Source organism: Amblyraja radiata, chromosome 8, assembly GCF_010909765.2.
Source record: "Amblyraja radiata isolate CabotCenter1 chromosome 8, sAmbRad1.1.pri, whole genome shotgun sequence".
NCBI classification, from domain to species: Eukaryota; Metazoa; Chordata; class Chondrichthyes; order Rajiformes; family Rajidae; genus Amblyraja; species Amblyraja radiata.
In genome coordinates, this window is record NC_045963.1 from 1,651,756 (window position 1) to 1,678,246 (window position 26,491).

Genomic DNA, 26,491 nt, shown 5'->3' on the forward strand with positions numbered 1-26,491 from the left:
GTCTGCACAGAGTTTGTGCGTTCTCCCTGTGACCGCGTGGGTTTTCTCCGAATGCTCCGGTTTCCTCCCACACTCCAAAGACGTACAGATTTGTAGGTTAATTGGCTTGGTATAAGATTATACCTAGTGTGTGTGTGTAGGATAGTGTTAATGTGCGGGAATCGCTAGTCGGTGCAGACTCGGTGGGCCGAAGGGCCTGTATCCACGCTGTATCTTTCAACTAAACTAAATCACGTTGTTACAATTTGATTATTCTTGTTTCATTTTAGAGTTACTTTAGGGATCTTTTTCCAAGTTATTTAATAGGACTGGATGTAATTGCAAAGCCATTATAATGCAATATGAATTGCTTGATCGTGGTGCCTTCCTTAAATTATTTTCTGTTTGTGCTGACTGCATGCTGATCAAATGTGACAATGTCAAACATAAAAGGTGAACATACCCTAAAGTACTTTAGTCAACATGTTGAATGGATATGGTGTTGACAGACTGCATTCCCCTGTACTGGTTCATAAGTAATTTGTGCTGACAACCAGAAGCCATTGATAACTGAAGTATATAGAACAAGATATCAGCTAGTTGCATGAATTAAGTCCATGTCCTTTCATTAGTCACAACTCATTACAGGTCTTAAGAGTTGGTCAGCTATCCTCAGAGAGATATGGGTCACCACGGTGGATGAGAAATTTCATAAATGATCCTCTGTCGAGTCAGTGATCAAATGGGCTTGTGGTACCTACAGCCCCAATTTGCATTTCAGAATGAGGCCCGACTGAACTTGGAGGAACAGTACCTCATATTTTGCTTGGGCAGCTGGTATGAATATGGACTTCTCTAACTTCAAGTAACCCTTGCTTTCACTCTCTCTCCATCCCTCCCCCACCCTAATTCTCTGACCAGTTCCACTGTCCTCCTGATTAATTTTGCTGATTGTATGCCTCATTGTCACCTTCCCCTCAGCCAACAATAATCCATTCTACATTTGCGTGATCATCATCTGCTTTGATCTGTCGTTTTTCACATATTACCCTTCCACATATCTCTAGTCACCCTCTCCCCTGGCTCTCAGTCTCACCCAAAACATCGCCCATTCCTTCTATCCCGAGATACTGCCTGTCCTGCTGAGTTACTCCGGCATTTTGTGTCTATCTTCGGTGTAAACCAGCAGCTGCAGTTCCTTCCTATAGAAACATAGAAACATAGAAACATAAAAATAGGTGCAGGAGTAGGCCAGTCGGCCCTTCGAGCCTGCACCGCCATTCAATATGATCATGGCTGATCATCCAACTCAGTATCCTGTACCTGCCTTCTCTCCATACCCCCTGATCCCTTTAGCCACAAGGGCCACATCTAACTCCCTCTTAAATATAGCCAATGAACTGGCCTCAACTACCTTCTGCGGCAGAGAATTCCAGAGATTCACCACTCTCTGTGTGAAAAACGTTTTCCTCATCTCGGTCCTAAAAGATTTCCCCCTTATCCTTAAACTGTGACCCCTTGTTCTGGACTTCCCCAACATCGGGAACAATCTTCCTGCATCTAGCCTGTCCAACCCCTTAAGAATTTTGTACGTTTCTATAAGATCCCCCCTCAATCTTCTAAATTCTAGCGAGTACAAACCGAGTCTATCCAGTCTTTCTTCATATGAAAGTCCTGACATCCCAGGAATCAGTCTGGTGAACCTTCTCTGTACTCCCTCTATGGCAAGAATGTCTTTCCTCAGATTAGGAGACCAAAACTGTACGCAATACTCCAGGTGTGGTCTCACCAAGACCCTGTACAACTGCAGTAGAACCTCGCTGCTCCTATACTCAAATCCTTTTGCTATGAATGCTAACATACCATTCGCCTTCTTCACTGCCTGCTGCACATGCATGCCTACTTTTAATGACTGGTGTACCATGACACCCAGGTCTCGTTGCATCTCCCCCTTTCCTAATCGGCCACCATTCAGATAATAATCTACTTTCCTGTTTTTGCCACCAAAGTGGATAACCTCACATTTATCCACATTATACTGCATCTGCCATGCATTTGCCCACTCACCCAGCCTATCCAAGTCACCTTGCAGCCTCCTAGCATCCTCCTCACAGCTAACACTGCCCCCCAGCTTAGTGTCATCCGCAAACTTGGAGATGTTGCATTCAATTCCCTCGTCCAAATCATTAATATATATCGTAAATAGCTGGGGTCCCAGCACTGAGCCTTGCGGTACCCCACTAGTCACTGCCTGCCATTGTGAAAAGGACCCGTTTACTCCTACTCTTTGCTTCCTGTCTGCCAGCCAGTTCTCTATCCACATCAATACTGAACCCCCAATACCGTGTGCTTTAGGTTTGTATACTAATCTCTTATGTGGGACCTTGTCGAAAGCCTTCTGAAAGTCCAGATATAACACATCCACTGGTTCTCCCTTATCCACTCTACTAGTTACGTCCTCGAAAAATTCTATAAGATTCGTCAGACATGATTTACCCTTCATAAATCCATGCTGACTTTGTCCAATGATTTCACCACTTTCCAAATGTGCTGCTATCTCATCTTTAATTACTGATTCTAGCAGTTTCCCCACTACCGATGTTAGACTAACTGGTCTGTAATTCCCCGTTTTCTCTCTCCCTCCCTTTTTAAAAAGTGGTGTTACATTAGCTACCCTCCAATCCTCAGGAACTACTCCAGAATCTAAAGAGTTTTGAAAAATTATCACTAATGCATCCACTTTTTCTGGGGCTACTTCCTTAAGTACTCTGGGATGCAGCCTATCTGGCCCTGGGGATTTATCGGCCTTTAATCCATTCAATTTACCTAACACCACTTCCCGGCTAACCTGGATTTCACTCAGTTCCTCCATCTCATTTGACCCCCGGTCCCCTGCTATTTCCAGCAGATTATTTATGTCTTCCTTAATGAAGACAGAACCAAAGTAGTTATTTAATTGGTCTGCCATGTCCTTGTTCCCCATGATCAATTCACCCGTTTCTGACTGCAAGGGACCTACATTTGTTTTAACTAATCTTTTTCTCTTCACATATCTGTAAAAGCTTTTGCAGTCAGTTATTATGTTCCCTGCCAGTTTTCTTTCATAATCTATTTTCCCTTTCCTAATTAAGCCCTTTGTCCTCCTCTGCTGGTCTCTGAATTTCTCCCAGTCCTCTGGTAGGCTGCTTTTTCTGGCTAATTTGTACGCTTCATCTTTTGTTTTGATACTATCCCTGATTTCCCTTGTTATCCACGGATGCACTACCTTCCCTGATTTATTTTTTTGCCAAACTGGGATGAACAATTGTTGTAGTTCATCCATGCAGTCTTTAAATGCCTTCCATTGCATATCCACCGTCAACCCATTAAGAATCAATCGCCAGTCTATCTTGGCCAATTCACGTCTCATACCCTCAAAGTTACCTTCTTAAGTCAGGACCCTTGTTTCTGAATTAACGATGTCACTCTCCATCCTAATGAAGAACTCAACCATATTATGGTCACTCTTGCCCAAGGGGCCACGCACAACAAGACTGCTAACTAACCCTTCCTCATTACTCAATACCCAGTCTAGAATAGCCTGCTCTCTCATTGGTTCCTCTACATGTTGGTTTAGAAAACTATCCCGCATACATTCCAAGAAATCCTCTTCCTCAGCACCCTTGCCAATTTGATTCACCCAATCTATATGTAGATTGAAGTCACCCATTATAACTGTTTTACCTTTGTTACACGCATTTCTAATTTCCTGTTTGATGCCATCCCCAACTCTACTACTACTGTTAGGTGGCCTGTACACAACTTCCACTAGTGTTTTCTGCCCCTTAGTGTTTCGCAGCTCTATCCATATCGATTCCACATCCTCAAAGCTAATGTCCTTCCTTTCTATTGCGTTAATCTGCTCTCTAACCAGCAACGCTACCCCACCTCCTTTTCCTTTCTGTCTATCCCTCCTGAATATTGAATATCCCTGGATGTTCAGCTCCCAGCCTTGGTCACCCTGGAGCCATGTCTCCGTGATCCCAACTATATCATAATATACATTTCCTTTCTGCAGCCCAGCTTAAAATTATTGTCTGCTGTTTCCTCTACCTGCCTCATGTAAACTTCAATGGGAAGGAAAAGCTGCTTCCCTATTCCATATTCTTTCTCTATTCAATCAATTTTGCTCAGGTAGCATGCACAAGTTAAATCAACACGTTTTAAAAGGCAGAAGCTGGATTTCTGAAACAAAAACATAAAACGCTGGAAATACTCGGAAAGTCAGGCAGCATCTGCGGAAATGACGAGTCTGAAGAAGGGTCTCGACCCGAAACATCCCCCATTCCTTCTATCCAGAGATGCTGCCTGTCCCGCTGAGTTACCCCAGCATTTTGTGTCTAACAAATTAGGGAAGTTAGTTACGTTAGTTACAAAACAAAGTTATTAACAATTCAAGATAATGTGGCATTGGTTATGATGCCAGGTTTAATAGTGACCACACTGGCACTCGCAGTAGGGTGAACTCACATGATATATTTTGTTTACAGTGACAAGAAAGACACGGGGGCGCTGTCCCTTGTCATCAGGAGTTGTCCCGGCAGCTCAGTCCTAGTCTCAAAGTGTGGAGGGGGGGGGGTCGGGGGGGGGAGAGAGCATGGCGATTGCAAGCTTTTCCCAGCCGTTCACCATGGCCTTGGGAGGAGGCACTGGCGGCCTCAGGCTGATCCTGGCAGCTCAGCTTTGGGCTTGAAGAAGGTTTAAGGCAAGCTGCCAGAGGTGGTAGCTGAGGCAAGTACTATAACAATATTTAAAAGGCACTTGGACAGGTATATGGATGGGAAAGGTTTAGAGGGATATGGCCAAATATGGGTAGGTGTGATTAACATGGATGGGTATATGTCGGCTAAGGCAAACTGGGCCAAAGGGCCTGGTTCCATAACGCAATGGCTCTATGACCCAGAGGTTATAACTCGGAATGCAGAGGTTACTTGAAGTTGGAGAAATCAATACTCATACCACTGGGTTGAAAGTTGCCCAAGCGAAATATCTATCACCTGCCAGACAGGTCCTATCAATCCTATCCCTCATATCCCTTGTCCTATCCCTCCTCTCTCCCAGCTTTCTTTCCCCCCTGACAATCAGTCTGAAGAAAGGTCCAAACCTGAAACGTTACCTATGAAGTACCTCATGACCTATCTCCCTCATGATTTTATAACCTCCCCTCAACCTCCTGTGCTCCAAGGAATAAAGTCCTAGCCTGCTCAACCTCACTGTGATGTTTCACGGTGAGATACTGCCTGACCTGCTGAGTAACTCCAACTTCTACTGATGCATCATAGAAAGCATTTTATCGGGATGCATCACAGCTTGGTTTGGGAACAGCTCCATCCAAGACCGCAAGAAATTGCAGCGAATTGTGGACGCAGCCCAGACCATCACACAAACCAACCTCCCTTCCATTGACTCCATTTATACCTCATGCTGCCTCGGCAAGGCCAGCAGCATAATCAAGGATGAGTCCCAACTGGGCCACTCCCATTTCTGGCAAAAGGTATAGAAGTGTAAAAACGCACACCTCCAGATTCAGGGACAGTTTCATCCCAGCTGTTATCAGGCAACTGAATCATTCTACAACAACCAAAGAGCAGTGCTGAACTACTATCTACCTCTTTGGTGACCCTCAGATTACCTTGCACGACACGTTATTCCCTTATCATGTATCTACACACTGTAAAAACAGTAGATTGATTGTAATCATGTATTGTCTTTCTGCTGACTGGATAGCACGGAACAAAAGCATTTCTCTGTACCTCAGTACACAGGACAATAATAGAAATAAAACGAAACTTTGTGTCTTTTTTTCCTAAGAACTATTCGTAACCTAAACAACTCATGTCGGAAATGTGGCTGGGAGCCAGGTTTCCACACGGCAGCAGATGCCTACAGCTCCATAGCAACAGGAAAACCCACACACCTCTCCCCCAGATGCTTGTTCATGTACATGACCTTACATGATTCAAGCAATCGTAAGCTGGCAGGACCAGTACTGCAAGTATTGGAAGTGTGCACCATATCTCTTGGGCAACGAGGTGCAAAGTGGCAAATCTAAAACAACTATACAGGAAATGAAAAGGATTGTTTTTACTAATGTAAAATGATCACACAAGTGACCAACCATCTGAAAAGAACATATTCTCTGCATTCAAACTTAGATTGCGTTTATTAGAGTCATACAGTGTGGAAACATGCCCTTCGGCCGAACTTGCCCACAACGGTCACCATGTCCCAGTCCCACCTGCCCGCATTTGGTCCATTTCCCTCCAAATCTGTCCTATCCATGTATCCGTCTAAATGTTGGGATAGTCCCTGCCTCAACTACCTCCTCTGGCAGCTCGTTCCACACACCCACCACCCTTTGTGTGAAAATGTTACCTCTCAGATTCCTATTAAATCTTTTTCCCTTCACCTTGAACCTATGTCCTCTGGTCCTCGATGCCCCTACTCTGTGCAAGAGACTGTGCATCTACCCGATCTACACCTCTATAAGATCACTCCTCATCCTCCTGTGCTCCAAGGAATAGAGACCCAGCTTCCTCAACCTCTCCCTGTAGCTCAGACCCTCAAGTACTGGCAACATCCTCGTAAATCTTCTCTGTACCCTTTCCAGCTTGACAACATCTTTCTTATAACATGGTGCCCAGAACTGAACACCTTCTTTAAGAACACAAAAATAAAGCATGCGCTTCCAGAACATCCTCCACTCTCCATGTTTCTGCAGCTGTAACAAAGTTTTGCACTTTCTCTTCTTTTATGTTCAACAGTTTCCCTTGTCGGACTGGGTGGCTGATAATTTGAAGCCCCAGTCTAAAGTTCGCTATCTCTAAAATGAGCTTTGTAGCGCTATATAATTAGCTATTCTTCAGGTTTCAAAGTTTACATTTCAAAATCATAACATAAGGTGGCGTTGTGGTGCAGCGGTAGAGTTGCTGCCTTACAGCGCTTGCAATGTCAGAGACCCGGGTTCGATCTCGACTACGGGTGCTGTCTGTACAGAGTTTGTACGTTCTCCCCGTGACCTGTGTGAGTTTTCTCCGAGATCTCAAGTTTCCTCCCACATTACAAAGACGTACAGGTTTGTAGGTTAATTGATTTGGTATAAGTGCAAATTGTCGTCTGCGTAGGATAGTGTTATTGTGCCGGGATCGCTGGTCGGTGCGGACTCGGTGGAGCGAAGGGCCTGTTTCTGCACTGCAATGGGACTAGGGGAGAATAAGTGTTCTGCATGGACTAGAAGGGCCGAGATGGCCTGTTTCCGCGCTGTAATTGTTATATTAAATGGTTATATCTCTGAGATAAGGTAAGAACATCAAATTGCCCCCTTGAAAAAATTACACTTCAGTTTTCCCTGTGTAACATTTGGGAACAGATTAAATCAGCTGAGTGTGAAAATAACTCTGAAATAATTTGCAAAATTAACAACTAAAATATACCCACTCCACTCCACTCTTCACCTTCGCTTGCCAAGAACATTTTATTCTTGGATCAAGGTCTGTTGGCTTGAAAGAAGAAAATTAATCAGTATGAAAGTGGTTATATCTTGCCCACTTATTCATTCATAGTTAAGTGGAATCAAAAATAATTTGGCAATATGGAACAGATGACCTTTGACAATTTTTGAATGATAATAGATATATCCTGGAAATGACAAAGAATATGCCACTACACATGGTCAACTAGTGGTATTTGCTAACTTTAGTTTAGTTTAGTTTAGAGATACAGCGCTGAAACAAGCCCTTCGGCCCACCGAGTCCGCACCCACCAGCGATCCCCGCACACTAACACTATCCTACACACACTAGGGACAATTTACATTCATACCAAGCCAATTAACCTACAAACCTGTACGTCTTTGGAGGGTGGGAGGAAACCAAAGATCTCGGTGAAAACCCACGTGGTCACAGGGAGAATGTACAAACTCAGTACAGACAGTGCCCATAGTCAGCATCGAACCCGGGGATCTAGTGCTGTATGGCAGCAACTCTACCGCTGCACCAATGTGCCGCTCATAAAATCTTGCAATGTTCAAAGATATGTGGAGAATACTTGTTCAAAAGGAATATTTTCTCTTCACTTCTATAATAATTTATTCTATCCTGTCCAAGGTGAGGTTTTTTTGTTCCCTTTCTCCAAAATACCTTAACATTCATTACATTTCAATCTATTCAATCTGCCAAATCTAACAACACTGAGTAAGGTAACATAACTGGGTAGTTACAAACAATAATGACAATGATATATTCCTGCCCACTTACTGCCATTCATTAAATGCCAGCCTTTCATGTTGCCCTTTCTATACATAGCTATGAGCAATGATCCATGAAAATGAGATTGCAGGTGCTGTCAATTGATCTCATGCTGGGTAATATCTCTACTGCCAAGTGCATGTCAGATTAAATTGAGTGGTGCTGATTCCTGACTGTTCAGGACTCTATTAGATATCCATCGAGCCATAAGCTTGGTGAGTAGGCAGTAAATAGCATGTCTCCCAATGCACAAGCTTTGAAGCACAAACATTGGAATGCAGACTCCCACCCTATGAGTATATCGCACGTATTTTAAAAGAAATTAAAGTTCACGTTCTAAATATATCCTATCTAATAGAATACAATTTAAATAACGATACATGCGAATCACCAGAAAACATGCATTTCTGTAGAGATTTTAATGAGAATTTAAAGACATGTGGAGCCAGGTTAAAAAGAGAATATTTAAAGAACGGTGGATATTCACACTGGTTTTTGACAGTGATGACTTGCAGACATTTCATATGTCAAACAGGTGCTTCAGCCTCTGACTTAAGGTGGTGTTCTAAGTTAAGCCCTGGCTTGCTAGATTTCATTTCAGGAGAGTTTCTGTTGTTTCAAATAACGTGAGTGCTCTCGACTGCACTGCAATTAAGGCATCACAGCTGATTCCTGTGACGCATGATACATTTGGTATTTTATACTAATTGAAAAGATATTGAAAGCAGGCCTTTCCGTTCATATAAGGTACAGAGGTAAAATGAAGAGCTTTGCGTTTCACCAGTGACATTTCTGATGCTGTGAAAACTGCCGGGCCTTGATGGTCAAATAATACATGCCCACTAGTAGTAAGACTGCGAAGTGACAAGCTATACACTAAAAAGTCAGTAGGGACATTATCACCACTTCATTGTCAGCCATTCTCCATGGATTGTCACCTTGTCGTGGTGGAGAAGCTTGTGTGGACCTGAGATCCTGAGAGCGATGCCGTCTGGAGCTATGCTCCTGGTAGGGCCACTCATGGCGGTAAGGTCGAGGGGGAGGTTTCTGACAAAGAGCAATCCAACCAAGACCTCAACGGTGGAACAGGCGGGGGACGATGGCTGGCCTTAGTGGAGCGTCACAACGGCTGGGAAGGTGGATGAAGGCTGCAGCAGAAAAGAGTCCCCGGTCGTCTTGGACTCCATGCCACTGGATCCTGACCCAGATCTGTCAAGGATGGTGGGGTGGCTGTCTGTGCACCAGTCTCCCCACGTTAAACAAAGTCAAGCACAGGCGTCCTCCATATAGGGAATAGCACCCTGGAGACACCCATGGTCAGCCATGGCCGAAGGGGGCCAAAGATTGCCAGCCAATGTCAACTCCCAACAAGAGAGCACCTAGCCCGCCTTTTAAAAGAAGATAGACACAAAATGCTGGAGTAACTCAGCGGGCCAGGCAACATATCTGGAGGGAAGGAATGGGTGATGTTTTGGGTCAAGACCCTTCTTCAGATTATTTTAAGAGACTACCTTTCCAAATTTCCATGCACATATCATATGTGGTCTCATAAAAACAGCAATTCCAGCAATAAATTCTCACTCCTTAACAACAACCCCCATGCAAACAAAGACTAACATAGCATTTGTCTTCCCAATTGCTTGGTCAGCAGTCATGGTGCAATTTGCAGTCAGTATCATGAGTCACTAGTACAACTTTCGCCCTCAATATCTCACAAAAGCGGAATGGTTATGCCTGGAGCAGGTGAAGTGGATGTCAGTGGAAGGGAAGCTATTGGAAAGGATTCTTCAGGATTGGATTAACTCCCATTTGGAAGAGAATGGGTAATGCAGATGGGAAGCAGATAAAGAGTGCCTCCACTCTGTCCCTCAAACATGAGACTGGATGGAGCTCCGGAGGCAAGGAGCATCCTTTGCTCTTCAACATTAGTTCATTGAGTTCATGGATGAAGAGATAAGGATATTGGTTGTTTTTTTATCCTATAACCTCATGCAAACCTGATGACTGCTGTTGCTTAGTCTCCTTCGAATCAGCCTTCACGAGGGGGGAAATGGGCAAAATGCAAACAACACCTGGAGCAGAAAAAATTAACCCAAAGCACTGATTAAACTTAAATAATCACAAACAACAACTATAAAAGTCAATCGCAGGACAGATACCAGCAGATCAGGCTAGTCTTTGAGAGGTGAGCTAGACTTCTGTCACTTTCTGTGGTTAGGTTTTCATAGGTTCATAAGAGATCGGAGCCGAATTAGGCCATTCGCCCCATCAAGTCTACTCCGCCATTCAATCATAGCTGATCAATTTCTTCCTACTAACCCCATTCCCCTGCCTTCTCCCCATAACCTGACACCCATACTAATCAAGGATCTATCTATCTCTGCCTTAAAAACATACATTGAATTGGCCTCCATAGCCTTGTGTAGCAAAGAATTCCAGACATACATCACCCTCTGACTAAAGAAATTCCCCCTCATCTCCTTCCAAACAGAACGTCCTTTAATTCTGAGGCTGACCTCTGGTCCTAGACTCTCCCACTAGTGAAAACATCTACCTCACACACACTCTATCCAGGCCTTTCACAGTTTCAATGAGGTTCCCCCCCATCCTTCTAAACTCCAGCGAGTACAGGCCCAGTAAACCAACAAACGCTCATCATATGTTAATCCACTCATTCCTGGGATCATTCTTGTAAACCTCCTCTGGAGCCTCTCCAGAGCCAGCACATCCTTCCTCAGATAAGGGCCCAAATTTGCTCACAAAACTCCAAATGCGGCCTGACAGTGCCTTATAGAGCCTGAGCATTGCATCCTGTTGTTGTCTCCTGGTCCCCTTGAGACAAATGCTAGCATTGTGTTTGACTATAGACAATAGACGTCAAGAGATAAGAGTATTGGTTGGTTTTTATCCAATAACTTTATGCAAATATGATGACTGCTGTTGCTTAGTCTCAAAACTCAAGAGAGTCAAGAGTGTTTTACTATCATATGTCCCAGATAGAACAATGAAATCCTTACTTGCAGCAGCACAACAGAAAATGTAAACATAGTACCCTGTAAACAATATATTAAACTAGCAAAAAAAAGTTCAGTGCCTTCCCAACAAGGGGGAAATGAATAAAATACAAACAATTGAACAGAAAAAAATAACTCAGAGCACAGATTAAATTTAAATAATGATATGCTAAAAGTATAATAATTTGATCTGATCGTCCCGATGCGGAGGGCACAAACGCTGCCGGCTACGGGAGTCAAGATCGTCCCGTCAATGGAGGGCTCGAGGCCCAACATAGAGCATAGAAGGGAAGACATTTGAACTTCTTTTCGCCTTCCATCACAGTGAGGAATGTGGAGGAGTCACTGTGGTGGATGTTTATGTTAAAATGTATTTTGTGTGTTCCGTTGCTTTTTATTTGTATGACTGACTTGGCAAATGAAATTCCCCGTACGTTGCAAAACATGCTTGGCTAATAAAGTATTATTGTGATTGTTTGTGATTGTGATACTAAAAGTATAAAAGTCAATCACAGGACAGATACCAGCAGATCAGGCTGGTCTTTGAGAGATGGCCTAGACTTCTGTCACTTTCTGTGGTTGAGTTTTTAATGTCAGATATGAGACCCTGTTTTTGTCTTTGGTTTCTATGCTTCTACAGGACTTCCCAAATGGCTCCAGGCTGTTTTGGGCCAAACTGCTAGGCCATTCAGTTTAGGATTATTCTTTGCAATTGATTTTTCGACTTTCTTTCCTTGACCATGCGTGATTCCGTGTGTTTATGTGACCATTCCCCAACGACGACAACAACACACTTTGGCCAGAAATCTTTAAGTTCCACCAATCTGCGGCCTAAATGCTTGAAACATGGGAGTCATTTAAATGTCCATGTCACTAATCCAGAGAGGCAACAACAAAGAATTGTGTAGGAAGGAACTGCAGATGCTGGTTCACACTGAAGACAGATACAAAATGCTGGAATAACTCTGCGGGACAGACAGCATAAGGTCATGAGGTCATAAGGAACAGGAGTAGAATTAGGCCATTCGGCCAGTCAAGTTTACTCCGCCATTCAATCATGGCTGATCTATCTGCCCCTCCTAACCTCATTCCCCTGCCTTCTCCCCATAACCTCTGACACTAATCAAGAATCTATCTATCTCTGCTTTAAAAATATCCACTGGCAGCCTCCACAGCCTGCTGTGGCAAATAATTCCACAGATTCACCACCCTCTGATTAAATACATTTCTCGTCTCTGGAGAGAAGGAATGGCCAGAATTCATGACCAGGATATGATATAATTTTGATGACTTACAACTTCTATAACTACCATTAAAAGGCTTGTTGCAGTGTTGCACTGACAGCAATTTCCATTTCAATTTACTTAACAAATCAGCAGATCCTTGTCAAAACACTGAAGTGATTGGCATCATTGTTTCTGCAAAGGTATTCAGAGACCATACTTGGTAACAACTAAATCTGCCTTTGCAGATGTCACTGCATTTATTCTGCAGAACTATTTTGCTATTCTGTCAGATGATTTGACAGAAAATAGTCAAAACAGATATGCAAGGATGTGCGTCGGTAGGAACCGGAGATGCTGGTTTAGACCGAAGATAGACACAAAATGCTGGAGTAACTGCTGTAGTACTTTAATTCCCCTTCCCATTCCCACACTAACCTTTCTGTCCTGGGCCCCCTCCATTGTCAACGTGAGGCTAAACGCAAATTGGAGGAACAGGTGGTTGCCGGAGGTTGCAGGTAGTGGAAGCAGGTAGGGAGACTGACAAAAACCTCCGGGAACCTCCGGGAACCGCACGGAAACCTTGGGTGGGGCACAAAGTCTCCAGAGGTTTCTGTTCAGGTTTCCTAGGTGGGACAGGGGCATTACAACCCAGTGGTATGAATCTTGATTTCTTTAACATCCAGTAACCCCTGCATTCCCTCTCTCACCATCCCTCCCCCACCCAAATTGCACCAGCTTCTCGTTCCCACATAGCAAACAGCTAACAATGGCCCATTTCCTTTATCATTGTTACTTTTATGCATATCTTTCATTCATTGTTCGATATCTCTCTACATCACCATCTATATTTCTCATTTGCCTTTCCCTTGAATCTAGCATGAAGAAGGATCTCAACCAAGGTTCAGGAACAAGCTTCTTCCCTACAGCCATTAGCTTATTAAACACTACAACCTCAAATAAGCTCTGAACTAAATAGACTATTATTGTAATTATTGCACTATTGTTTTTTATGTGTACGTATGTGTGTTTTTTAATATCTCGTTTATTATATTGTTTACAGTGTACTATGTTTACATATTCTGTTGTGCTGCTGCAAGTAAGAATTTCATTGTTCTATCTGGGACATATGACAATAAAACACTCTTGACTCTCTTGACCTGAAACGTCACCCATTCCTCCTCACCAGAGATACTGCCTGACCCGCGGAGTTACTCCAACATTTTGTGTCTATGCAAGGATTTCTTATACTTGTCAAATCAATGGAGAAGATGGAAAAAAAGAAAACCCCGACCGAGAAGAAAATTTTTTTTTGATACTGGTGTTAAATTTAATCAAATTTCAATTCTCACAAGTAACAGATGTGTGCACAATTTCCTGCAGGTTTTATATTTACTTATCCAACTGCCCGCAAAATAAATAAAATGTAACCACCAGCAATAAAAATGAATAGTTCTGAACCATTGGGAATTGAGATGAAAAAACCTCACAAAAGAATTACAATCTGGGCAGCACGGTGGTGCAGCGGTAGAGTTGCTGCCCTTTAGCACTTACAGCGCCGGAGACTCGGGATCGATCTTGACTACGGGGTTTGTACGTATTCCCCGTGACCACGTGGGTTTTCTCCGAGATCTTCAGTTTCCTCCCACCCTCCAAAGACGTACAGGTTTGTAGGTAAATTGGCTTGGTGTATGTGTAAATTGTCCCTAGTGCGTGCAGGATAGTGTTCATGTGTGGGGATCGCTGGTCGGTGCGGACTCAGTGGACGAAGGGCCTGTTTCCTCGCTCTATCTCTAAACTAGACTTAACTAAACTAAATACTTTTGTTATCACCCATGGAAGATGGGGTCAAGGAAAGAGTGTTCGCGTCACGGCCCTGTTTCCACCAATCTGTCCACCGCCACGCACAAGAAGAGCAAGACAGACACCATTGTTTGCAGATGCCGAGAAATGTGTTCAGCTCTGGCTGAACAACTTCTAATCTTGTGTGTGGATTCGATAAGACCCACGGCCTTACAAAAGATTTGAAGAAGGGTTTCGGCCCGAAACGTTGCCTATTTCCTTCGCTCCATAGATGCTGCTGCACCCGCTGAGTTTCTCCAGCACTTTTGTCTACCACCAAAAGATTTACAATACTTTGTTATCACCCATGAAAGAAGATTTCACTTACCATTAAAACACCAAAGGACCACCAATCTGCACTTTGCGCATGGCCACGTCGGTTGACTACCTCGGGAGCCATGTATTCTATTGTCCCACAGAAGGAATAGGCCCTCTTGTCGTGGTCAACGGCCTCCTTGCTGAGCCCAAAGTCTGAGCAAAAGAATTACTTTTATTACACCTGTATCCTCGTCAGACTAACAAAACTGAGGCATGCAACTCAAATGATCAACATCAGTGCAGCCCAGTCTGATGTTCCACTTGATTAGTCCAATTAATCCATAACCTACCTGTTATTTTAATGTGTCCATCTTCATCCAGAAGTACACTGAAATTTAAAAGACATAAAAACAATATGAGATTCCTTTCAGTGAAGAAAAGTGCATAAGCACATCCTCATACTTCAAACTCTCAAGTACCAGTCTTTTCCCTTTGCTGATGATTGAACTATCGCTCGTTATGAAGCGCAGAATCTAATCAAACTCGGGGGTTATGGGGAGAATGGGATTGAGAGGGAAAGATAAATCAGCATGTGTATGAAGGAACTGCAGATGCTGGTTTACACCAAAGATAGACACAAAATGCTGGAGTAACTCAGCGGGACAGGCTGCATCTCTGGAGAAAAGGAATGGGTGACGTTTTGGGACGGGACCTTTCTTCAGACTGATGCTGCCTTACTCCAGCATTTTGTGTCTATCTTCGATAGATGTCATGATTATACGGCAGAGTAGACTTGATGGGCCAAATGGTATAATTCTGCTCCTATCACATATGAACTTATTTTCCAATTGTGGTTTTTAGTGAACTCTATAGATAAGTGAAAATCAGGTGATTATCGGGCTGGATCTATAATAGACAACACACAGACACACACTCACGCTCTACTGACTACTTCCAGTACTAACAGAGTATAAGATGGTAATTAATGTCCTTCCTTCATTTTAACATTCAGTCAGCTCCGTGACTCTGAATCTTCAGCAGTGCTGTTAAACAGAGGTACCTTATTATTGAATGCTAGTAAGTAGATTTTGGATCATAAACTAAGACTGGCAGCAAAGATTAACTGGTATGCACACGACAGATTCTCGCAAAACCCTTCAACGAGTAAAAGACTGTTTAATTTAATTTTAGAGTCATAGAGTGATACATAGGCAAACAGGCACTTCAGCCCAACTCGCCCACACTGGCCAACATGTCCCAGCTACACTAGTCCCACCTACCTGCATTTGGGCCATATCCCTCCAAACCTGTCCAATCCATGTACTATCCATGCAGCAAACCGTCCGATCAGCTGAGAAGGTTGTTGGCTGAAACTTTCCCTCCATTGACGAACTGTACACTGCAAGGGCCAGGAAGCGAGCGGGTAAGATCATCTCTGACCCCTCTCACCCTGGCCACAAACACTTTGAATCACTTCCCTCTGGAAGGCGACTTCAGATTGTCAAAGCTGCCACAGCCAGAAATAAAAACAGCTTTTTTCCACGAGTAGTAGCTCTACTCAATAACCAAATATCTGTAGCTTCCTTTTGCTCTGGTATTTTATTTAATTAACATTTAATAAATAATGTTTTATTATTGACGTTTTATGTGTCATTCCTAACTGTCATTGTATGTCATGTTGTCACTTGCAGGCGGAGCACCAAGGCAAATTCCTTGTATGTGAATATTTGGCCAATAAACTTATTCATTCATTCATACATGTTTAACTTTCTTAAACATTGGGATAGTCCCTGCCTCATTTTATTGATTCACAAATGAGTATGGCCCATCTGATCTGCTCTTCAGCAGAAGGTTTGAGCCAGCTTCTTGAACTACAGCTGTCTGTGTATTGAAGGTATTTCATCCCTGTCATCGGGAAGAAGGTAGAGGAGCTTGGAAACTGTAACATCCAGGTTCAGGAACAGCTTCTTCCCTACAGCCATCAGGCTATTAAACACTGCAATCTCCAAATAAGCTCTGAACTACAATAGACTATTATTGTTATTATTGCATTATAACAATACGATACCATACGATAGAACTTTTTTTTATCCCAGGAGGGAAATTGATCTACCAACAGTACACAATGATGTTTACATATTTGTGTGTGTGTTTATATATATATATATATGTGCGTGTGTGTGTGTGTGTGTGTGTGTGTGTGTGTGTGTGTGTGTGTGTGTGTGTGTGTGTGTGTGTGTGTGTGTGTATCTATGTGAGCATGTATGTATATATACACACACAACATTTTATTTCTCATTTATTATTTTGTTTACAGTGTATTATGTTTACATATTCTGTTGTGCTGCTGCAAGTAAGAATTTCATTGTTCATCTGGGACATATGACAATAAAACACTCTTGACTTAAAGTGTTAGGTGGATACTGTTATTTTGAACTAGTATAGTTGAAGGATCAGAATGATAACATGTGGCTTAGATGGCGGTGTTCACATGCGCATCCAGCCATAGATATTTCCCGGTGCAAAAGTAAAGGGCCTGACCCACTTAGACGATTTTTTGGGCGACTACAGGCGACTGCCACAAAACTTTCAACATGTTGAAACATTTTCGGCAACAGTTGCAACAATTTTTGTTGTCGTAGTTTGTCGTAGGTGAAGTTCATTAATATTAGTCACTGGCAGTCGCCTAAAGACTCGCCTAAGTGGGACTGGCCCTTATGGGGTTTAGGAAGAAGCAATACATCATGGCATGATAAAGTGCAGGCTCTGGAGGTGTTTTACAGCCTTTACAATTTTCTGAAGGGATCTCGTGGATGGTACTAGTTGTTGCCAAAATGCAGTTATAGAAAGCATTTTATCGGGAGGCATCACAGCTTGGTTTGTGAACAAGATTGCAAGAAATTGCAGAGAATTGTGGACACAGCCCAGACCATCACACAAACCAACATCAGTGAAGAAAGCAAATGGCATGTAGGATTTCATAACAAGAGGAGTTGAGTAGAGGAGCAAAGACCTTCTGCAGTTCTACAGGGCCCCCGTGAGACCACACCTGGAGCATTGTGTTAAGTTTTGATCCCCTAATTTGAGGAAGGACATTCTTACTATTGAGGGAGTGCAGTGTAGGTTTACAAGGTTAATTCCCAGGATAGCGGACCTGTCATATGCTGAGAGAATGGAGCAGCTGGTCTTGTATACTCTGGAATTTAGAAGGATGAGAGGGTATAATTGAAACACTAGACTAAGTGTTCAGCCAAGTGTTCGACTAAAACCAGCTTCACACAGGAGGGCTGGCCCCCCAACGCAATATTCCACCTCTCCATCAATTCCAATATTGGTGGCCAGTGGGGGGGCTTTCTGGAGCACTATTATGGTTGTTGTGGGCTGAAGGGACTGGTTTCAAGAGGGACATTGTGGGCCAAATGGATCATTGGGCTGGCGGCTCAGTCAATCAAGCCTGTGCTGGCAGCTCACTCACTCACGGCTGGTGGGCTGGCAGTTGACTCACGGCTATTCCTTGAAATTCCATTTCAAGCAGGGTGCAAGTCCACCACATTCAAGTGCAGTTTCATACCATTTCAAGCAGGGTGCAAGGTCACCAAATTCAAGTGCAGTTTCATACCATTTCAAGCAGGGTGCAAGGTCACCAAATTCAAGTGCAGTTTCCTACCATTTCAAGCAGAGTGCTAGGCCACCAAATTCAAGTGCAGTTTCATACCACTTCAGGCAGGGTGCAAGCCCACTAAAGACAGAGAGTCATGACCTCTCCCTCCCCCATCATGCAGAGACTGAGCCACGCCCACATGTCCGGGCTTTATAATCCTTCCCCCCCCCCCTCCCACCTGAAGAGGCATGGTCTTCATGGCGTGATTTACATGAGAAAGAATCTCAACATTATTTAAACACTAATAACTCTTTTATTTTTCATCGATGGGTACAATCCTCGGCACCTGATAAGTGGAGGGGGATTCTGAGTAAGATTGCCAAAATTCACAGCTGTAGGTGGGAGCGTCTTTTCTAAAATCAATATACAGCACAAACAGGAAGTTGTCAAGATTAGACTTTTAAATATATAGAAGGCAATACCACTTTTCAATTAGGCAACACCACTTTTCAAACCAAAGGCAACTCCTGCATTTTCAAACCAAAGGCAACTCCTGCATTTTCAAACCAAAGGCAACACCTGCATTTTCAAAGCGTGCTTTATAGTCCCTCCCCCTCCACCCAGAAGGGGCGTGGCATTTTTTAAACATTAATGTCTTTTATTTCATCGATGGGAAAAATCCTCTTGTCCTGCGCAGCGGAGGGGGACTGAGTAAGATGGCCAAAAATCACAGCTGTAAGTGGTAGTGTTTTTTCTAAAATCAATATGAAGTGCAAACAGGAAGTGATCAAGATCAGAGTTTTAATTATATAGACATAAGATTATTAAGGGTTTGGACGCTAGAGACAGGAAACATGTTCCCGATGTTGGGGGAGTTCAGAACCAGGGGCCACAGTTTAAGAATAAGGGGTATGAGGAAACACTTTTAGAACGGAGATGAGGAAACACTTTTTCACACAGAGAGTTGTGAGCCTGTGGAATTCTCTGGCTCAGAGGGCAGTGGAGGCCAGTTCACTGGATACTTTCAAGAGAGAGCTAGATAGTGCTCTTAAAGATAGGTGATATGGGGAGAAGGCAGAAACGGGGTACTGATTGGGGATGATCAGCCATGATCACATTGAATGGCGGTGCTGGCTCGAAGGGCCGAATGGCCTACTCCTGCACCTATTGTCTATTGTCGATTGCTTTGCATTGACTCCATTTATACATCACGTTGCCTCGGCAAGGCCAGCAGCATAATTAAGGACGAGTCGCACCCTGGCCACTCCCTCTTCTCCCCTCTCCCATCGGACAATAGGGATAGAAGTGTGAAAATGCACACTTCCAGATTCAGTGACAGTTTCTTCCCAGATTATATCAGGCAACTGAATCATCCTACCACAAGCAGAGAGCAGTCCTAAAATGCTATCTACCTCCTGGATGACTTTCGGACTATCTTTGATTGGACTTGACTAGCTTCACCTTGCACTAAACAATATTCCCTTATCATGTATCTGTACACTCTGAATGGCTTGATTGCAATCATGTATTGTATTTCCACAGACTGGTTAGCACGCAACTACAGATTTTCACTGTACCTCGCTACACGTGACAATAAACTAAACTGAAACTAGTGGTTGAGTAGTGAATGTTTAGGGGTAAATGCGGTGACAAATGAGTAAGCTATTTTGATTAAGCCTGATTAACGTTGATATTTAGGATCGTAAGAGCTGCTCTCATCCAGAGGGTACACAATATACCCCTTGTTTTTTAGTTTGTGGGTCATTGACTAAAGGGCCTGTCCCACTTGGCCGTCATTTGCGCGTAATTTATGCGACATCATTTACACGTCACGACGCATGGCGCGCGCGTCGTGACATGCACGTGATGCTCGCATGATGCATGGTGACATAGGCAGTGACGCACGGTCACGCGCGGCTCAACAGGATTTTGGGATGTACAAAATCTTCGCGCCATCTGCGTGACGTGCAAATGACGGCCAAGTGGGACAGCCCCTTTACACTTGAAATAGAACACCCAGCTTCTGAGATGCCCTGAGGCAATTCCTTTGGCAATGGTGAACCAGGATGTTGATGATGGGAAACTCAGCAGTGGCAATGCATTTGAATGCTGAGGGGAATTGGGTATTGAAGATCGCTTGGGAATTGGTGATGTGAATATTACATGGTACTAAGCGGCCTGTCCCACTTAGGTGACTGTTTAGGCGACTGCCAGGGACTAGTTTTAATGGAATTCACCTACGACACCTGGCGACAACATAAAAAACAGCAAAAATTGTCGCCGACCGTAATCGCCCAAACAATCGCCTAAGTGGGACAGATCCATAAGCGGCCTAACCTTGCTAGTCGTGTAGATCTTGCTGCGTGCAGGAACAAGCCACTTCATTTGTTTGAGTTGTGAATAGGATCACACTGTATAATCATCAGTCAACATCTCTGCTTCTGATGTGACGCAATAAATGTTGTTGATGAAGAAACTAAAATTGACTGGGTCAAGTACACTGGCCTTAAGGGCCTCTCCCATGTGGATGACCTAATCCACGAGTTTAGAAGACCCTAGACGAGTTGAAATAAATGGCAAGGTCGTGTTGACTCGCCAAAATAAAAGACCTCCTATGACTATGTCCACGACTTCCTACGACTATGTCTACGACCTCCTACAACCCCCTTCGACATCAGTCTTCCACATCTAAGACCAACTATGACTAGCTACGAGTAGAAAATGATCAAATGATAAAATGATGTAATGTTTGCATTTTTTTTCTCGGGCCTACTACCGACCTACGACTACCTATGACTATCTACCACTACCTACGACTACCATCACGGCCTACTACGACCTACCAGTGGACCTACCTACGTGTAAAAAATATACATTATTTCGATGCCAACATTTTTTTTACTCGTCAACATTTTTGATCAGGCTGGAAAAAACGCCGCGACCTGCTTGAGGCCACGAGTACGCGGAGACCACTCACTAGTATGAGGAAGAGTTACGAAGACCTCCTACGACCTCATGGCGCCCATGCTACGAGTATGAATCAAGGACAAACTCGGCAGAGGTCGCCAATTAGGTCTTGAAAGTGGGACAGGGACTTTAGAAACCTCTGAAATATGTCCAGTGGCAAAGGTGATTAGCCGGATCCACTCACTCCAACCAGTGTTGCTCACTCCAACCAGTATTTGCATTCAAATGACAGAAAGATAATTGTACAAAAATAATCTGCTTTAAAACAAACCGCCAAGACGGAAATAAGACAGTAAGTAGTGGAAATATGGCAGGTTCATCGACAATTAGTAGCGGCACGGTGACACAACGGTAGAGTTGCTGCCTTACAGCACCAGAGACCCGGGTTCAATCCTGACTACAGGTGCTGTCTGTGTGGAGTTTGTACACTTTCCCGGTGGATTTTCCCCGGATGCTCCAGTTTCCTCCCGTACTCCAAAGAAGTGCAGGTTTGTACGTTAATTGGCTTTGGCAAAATTGTACCAAGGGTATAGGATAATGTTAGTGTATGTTGGTGAATGCTGGTCGGCATGGGGCCGGTGGGCCTGTTTCTGCACTGTATCTCTGAAGTCTAAAGTCAAAATCAAGATGGAAACAGACTGCAGACCTGACCCAGGACCTGCACCAGGAATAAGTACTTGGCTCATTGTAGATACATGTAATTTGTATCCAGCATCTAATAATGATCATATTTCAACAGTGACTAAGATTCACTACTTCAATGATTTTACAACATTGGGTATTATAGCAATTAATATATAAAACCTTTTTTTCTGTTTTTTGAAGCATTTTTTGAAGCAGAACAGCACCTGCACCTGTGATCTATTTATGGCAGGGGATGTACTTTATACAGTATACACACACACACATACAATATATATATATATATATATATATATCATAAGATCATATCATGAGATAGGAGCAGAATTAGGCCTTTTGGCCCATCAAGTCTACTCCACCATTCAATCATGGCTGATCTATCCCTCCCTCTAAAACCCATTCCCCTGCCTTCTCCCCATAACCTCTGACACCCATACTAATCAACATTCTATCTGTCTCTGTCTTAAATATATCCACTGACTTGACCCCCACATCCTTCTGTGGCAAAAAATCCCTCCTCATCTCCTTCCTAAAAGAAAGTCTTATAATTCTGAGGCTATGACCTCGAGTCCTAGAATATAGTTATATTATACATGTAATTATATATTTACATATTGAAATATTTATATTATATTTCATTGAGTAGCGTGCTCTGTGAAGGAATGTCTTAAGATGTATAGAAAGGCAAAGGACTGAGGTCCAAGTATTATTATCCAGATATGATCAGTAAGTGGCTCAAATATCCCAGTTAACAGATAAAATAAAATATTGGCATTGTAGAAAAGTTACCATCTATCTATTATTATATAAAACTCTCGCCCCAGATTCCGAAACGGAACTCCGTCCGGCCGTCCGGCAGCCTGGCCCACTCCCTTTGCTGGCGCGCTCCCTTTGATTCTCCGCAACTCCAAAACCGGACGCAGGACCGCCCGCGTCTTTTCCATTTCGGTAGAGATTTCACTTTTCTTTCTAAGTATCCGCTCCTCATTACATTCCGTCGTGTTTAAGTACACGTTTTTAATCAAATCCTTCCCCCCCCCCCCAATATTTCAAACCTAAACTGGCTTCACACCCACAGAACCTTCACCAGCCCCAGCCCCTGCTGAACGTTCCATCGTGTGATGTCACAATGCCCAATGTTCACATATGTCCAATCGGAATGGAACCATTTACATATGCCTATGCAGGAGCCCCAGCCAATGGTGAAGGTTCCATCGTGTGATGTCACAATGCCCAATGCTCAAAGACATCGTTGCCATAGAGAGGGATTACAGACAAGCAGCCATTTCGGTAGACATTTCACTTTCCCTTCCAGCTATCCACTCCTCATTACATTTCGTTATGTTTATGTCCATTTTTTTCTTTAAAACATTCTCCTCCCCCCCCCCCCTCACTCATTTTGTCGCCTCCTGCTGGCCTGCGACCATAACGGCTGCTGGTGCCCGCAGCACAACCTCACGCGACGCCATTTAAAAACGGCCTTTCGGGAACGGCTCTACTTCGAGGACCACGTCTCCCGTGGGGGCTACGGGTAGGCAACGGCTGCGTTGGGGCATTACACTTTTAAGACTCTGTGTGTGGGGATGCTTCGTGTGTGTGATGCCGCCCCGCCACCCCCTCCCCCCCCCCGTTGCCGAGACGGACCCGACTTCAACGACTTCAATATACGCTATTTTAAGACGGCCAGTACCCGACTTCGACGACCACGTCTCCGCTGGGGGCTACAGGTAGGGGACGGTCTTTATACACTTTTCCAACTCTGTGTGTGGGGGTGGTTAGTGGGGGTGATGCCGCCCCCCCCCCCCAGTGGGGGCTACGGGTAGGGTACGGCGGCGTTGGGGGATCAGACCCAACGGGTTTGCCATTGGTCGTCGTGTTTAAGTGCACGTTTTTAATCAAATCCTTCCCCCCCCCCCCCAATATTTCAAAAATAAACTGGCTTCTCACCCATAGAAGCATCACCAGCCCCAGCCCCTGGTGAACGTTCCATCGTGTGATGTCACAATGCCCTATGCTCACAGATGTCCAATCGGAATGGATCCATTTACATATGCCTTTGCAGGAGCACAAGCACTTGGTGAACGTTCCATTGTGTGATGTCACAATGCCCAATGTTCAAATACATTGTTGCCATAGAGGGAGTACAGAGAAGGTTCACCAGACTAATTCCTGGGTTGTCAGGACTTTCATATGACGAAAGACTGGATAGACTCGGCTTGTACATGCTAGAATTTAGAAGATTGAGGGGGTATCTTATAGAAACTTACAAAATTCTTAAGGGGTTGGACAGGCTAGATGCAGGAAGATTGTTCCAGATGTTGGGGAAGTCCAGAACAAGGGGTCACAGTTTAAGGATAAGAGGTAAATCCTTTAGGACTGAGATGAGAAAAACATTTTTCACACAGAGAGTGGTGAATCTCTGGAATTCACTGGCACAGAAGGTAGTTGAGGCCTGTTCATTGGCTGTATTTAAGAGGGAGTTAGATGTGGTCCTTGTGGCTAAAGGGATCAGGGGGTATGGAGAGAAGGCAGGTACAGGATACTGAGTTGGATGATCAGCCACGATCATATTGAATGGTGGTGCAGGCTCGAAGGGCCGAATGGCCTACTCCTGCACTTAATTTCAATGGTTCTATGTTTCCCTCTCCGCACCCCCTCCCACCCATCCCTCTATCCCCTTCCCTCTCTACGCCACCCCCTTCCTCCTACCCCTCTGTCCCTCTTCCATCACTCCCCCTACCCCTCTCCACCTCCCTCCCCACTCTTCCACCTCTCCCCCTTCCCCCTCCACTCTCCCACCCCACTCTTTCCCCTCTCTCCCCCACCCCTCTCCCCCTCCCTCCCTCCTCCCCTACCTCCCCATCCTCCCCCTCCCCCACATCTCTCTCCCCATCCCCCTCTCTCACCCCCTACCCCGCTCTCCTTTCCCTCCCAAATCTGTCCCATTTCCTCCACCTCCTCTCCCCTCCCTCCCCTCTTCACATCCCCCCCCCCTCCCCCCACCTGTGTGTTTGGGGGTTGGTTAATATGAGTTTGATGCCGCAGCCCCCCCTCCCCCCCCCCTGCAAAACGCCGTTGGGGAAACAGACCCAACGGGTCTGCACTTGGTCTAGTTATTATATAAAACTCTCGCCCCAGATTCCGAAACGGAACTCCGTCCGGCCGTCCGTCCGGCAGCCTGGCCCACTCCCTTTGCTGGCGCGCTCCCTTTGATTCTCCGCAACTCCAAAACCGGACGCAGGACCGCCCGCGTCTTTTCAACTTCGGCAGAGATTTCGCTTTTCTTTCTAAGTATGCGCTTCTCATTCCATTCCGTCGTGTTTAAGCGCACGTTTTAAATCAAAACCTTACCCACCCCCCCCCCCCCCCCCCAAAAATCTCACAACTAAACTGGCTTCTCACCCACACAAGCCTCACCAGCACCAGCCCCTGCTGAACATTCCATCGTGTGATGTCACAATGCCCAATGCTCAAAGATGACCAATCGGAATGGATCCATTTACATATGCCATCACCAGCCCCAGCCCCTGATGAACGTTCCATCGTGTGATGTCACAATGCCCAATGCTCACAGATGTCCAATCGGAATGGATTCATTTACATATGCCTATGCAGGAGCCCCAGCCAAAGGTGAACGTTCTATCGTGTGATGTCACAATGCCCAATGCGCAAATACATCGTTGCCATAGTGACAGTACAGAGAAGCTTCACCAGACTGATTCCTGGAATGTCAGAACTTTCATATGAAGAAAGACTGGATAGACTCGCCTTGTACTCACTAGATTTTAGACGATTGAGGGGGATCTTATAGAAACGTTTAAAATTCTTAAGGGGTTGGACAGGCTAGATGCAGGAAGATTGTTCCGGATGTTGGGGAAGACCAGAACAAGGGGTCAAAGTTTAAGGATAAGGGGGAACGCTGAATCGCCGACATCTTTTCCATTTTGGTAGATATTTCACTTTTCTTTCTAAGTATCCGTTCCTCATTACATTTCGACGTGTTTAAGTGTACGTTTTTAATCAAATCCTAACCCCCCCCCCAATATTTCAAACCTAAACTGGCTTCACACCCACAGAACCTTCACCAGTCCCAGCCCCTGCTGAACGTTCCATCGTGTGATGTCACAATGCCCAATCTTCACATATGTCCAATCGGAATGGAACCATTTACATATGCCTATGCAGGAGCCCCAGCCAATGGTGAATGTTCCATCGTGTGATGTCACAATGCCCAATGCTCAAAGACATCGTTGCCATAGAGAGGGATTACAGAGAAGGTTCACCAGGCTGATTCCTGTTATGTCAGAACTTTCACCACTTAAAAGTGTAATGCCCCAACGCAAAAGTGTAATGCCTCCTCCCCCCCCCCCAGTTTTTCAAAAAAAAACTGGCTTCTCACCCATACAAGCAGCCATTTCGGTAGATATTTCACTTTCCCATCCAGCTATCCACGCCTCATTACATTTCGTTATGTTTATGTCCATTTATTTCATTAAAACCTTCTCCTCCCCCCCCCCCCTCACTCATTTTGTCGCCTCCTGCTGGCCAGCGACCATAACGGCTGCTGGCGCCAGCAGCACAACCTCACGCGACGCCATTTAAAAACGGCCTTTCGGGAACGGCTCTACTTCGAGGACCACGTCTCCCGTGAGGGCTACGGGTAGGCAACGGCTGCGTTGG

At 44.5% G+C, this 26,491-nt stretch overlaps 1 protein-coding gene across 2 annotated transcripts in view; it reads right to left on the bottom strand.

The window, feature by feature from the left end:
• The window catches only part of rps6ka2 (ribosomal protein S6 kinase A2), a 209,631-nt gene that overhangs the window by 82,407 nt on the left and 100,733 nt on the right, over positions 1 to 26,491 (bottom strand). For both annotated transcript variants that reach the window (XM_033025035.1, XM_033025034.1), the window contains exons 7-8: positions 14,952 to 14,989; positions 14,672 to 14,814 (exon numbers count right to left, since the gene is read on the bottom strand). In XM_033025035.1, coding sequence (XP_032880926.1) covers positions 14,672 to 14,814; positions 14,952 to 14,989 — 181 coding nt within the window. The remainder of the gene's footprint in view (positions 1 to 14,671; positions 14,815 to 14,951; positions 14,990 to 26,491) is intronic.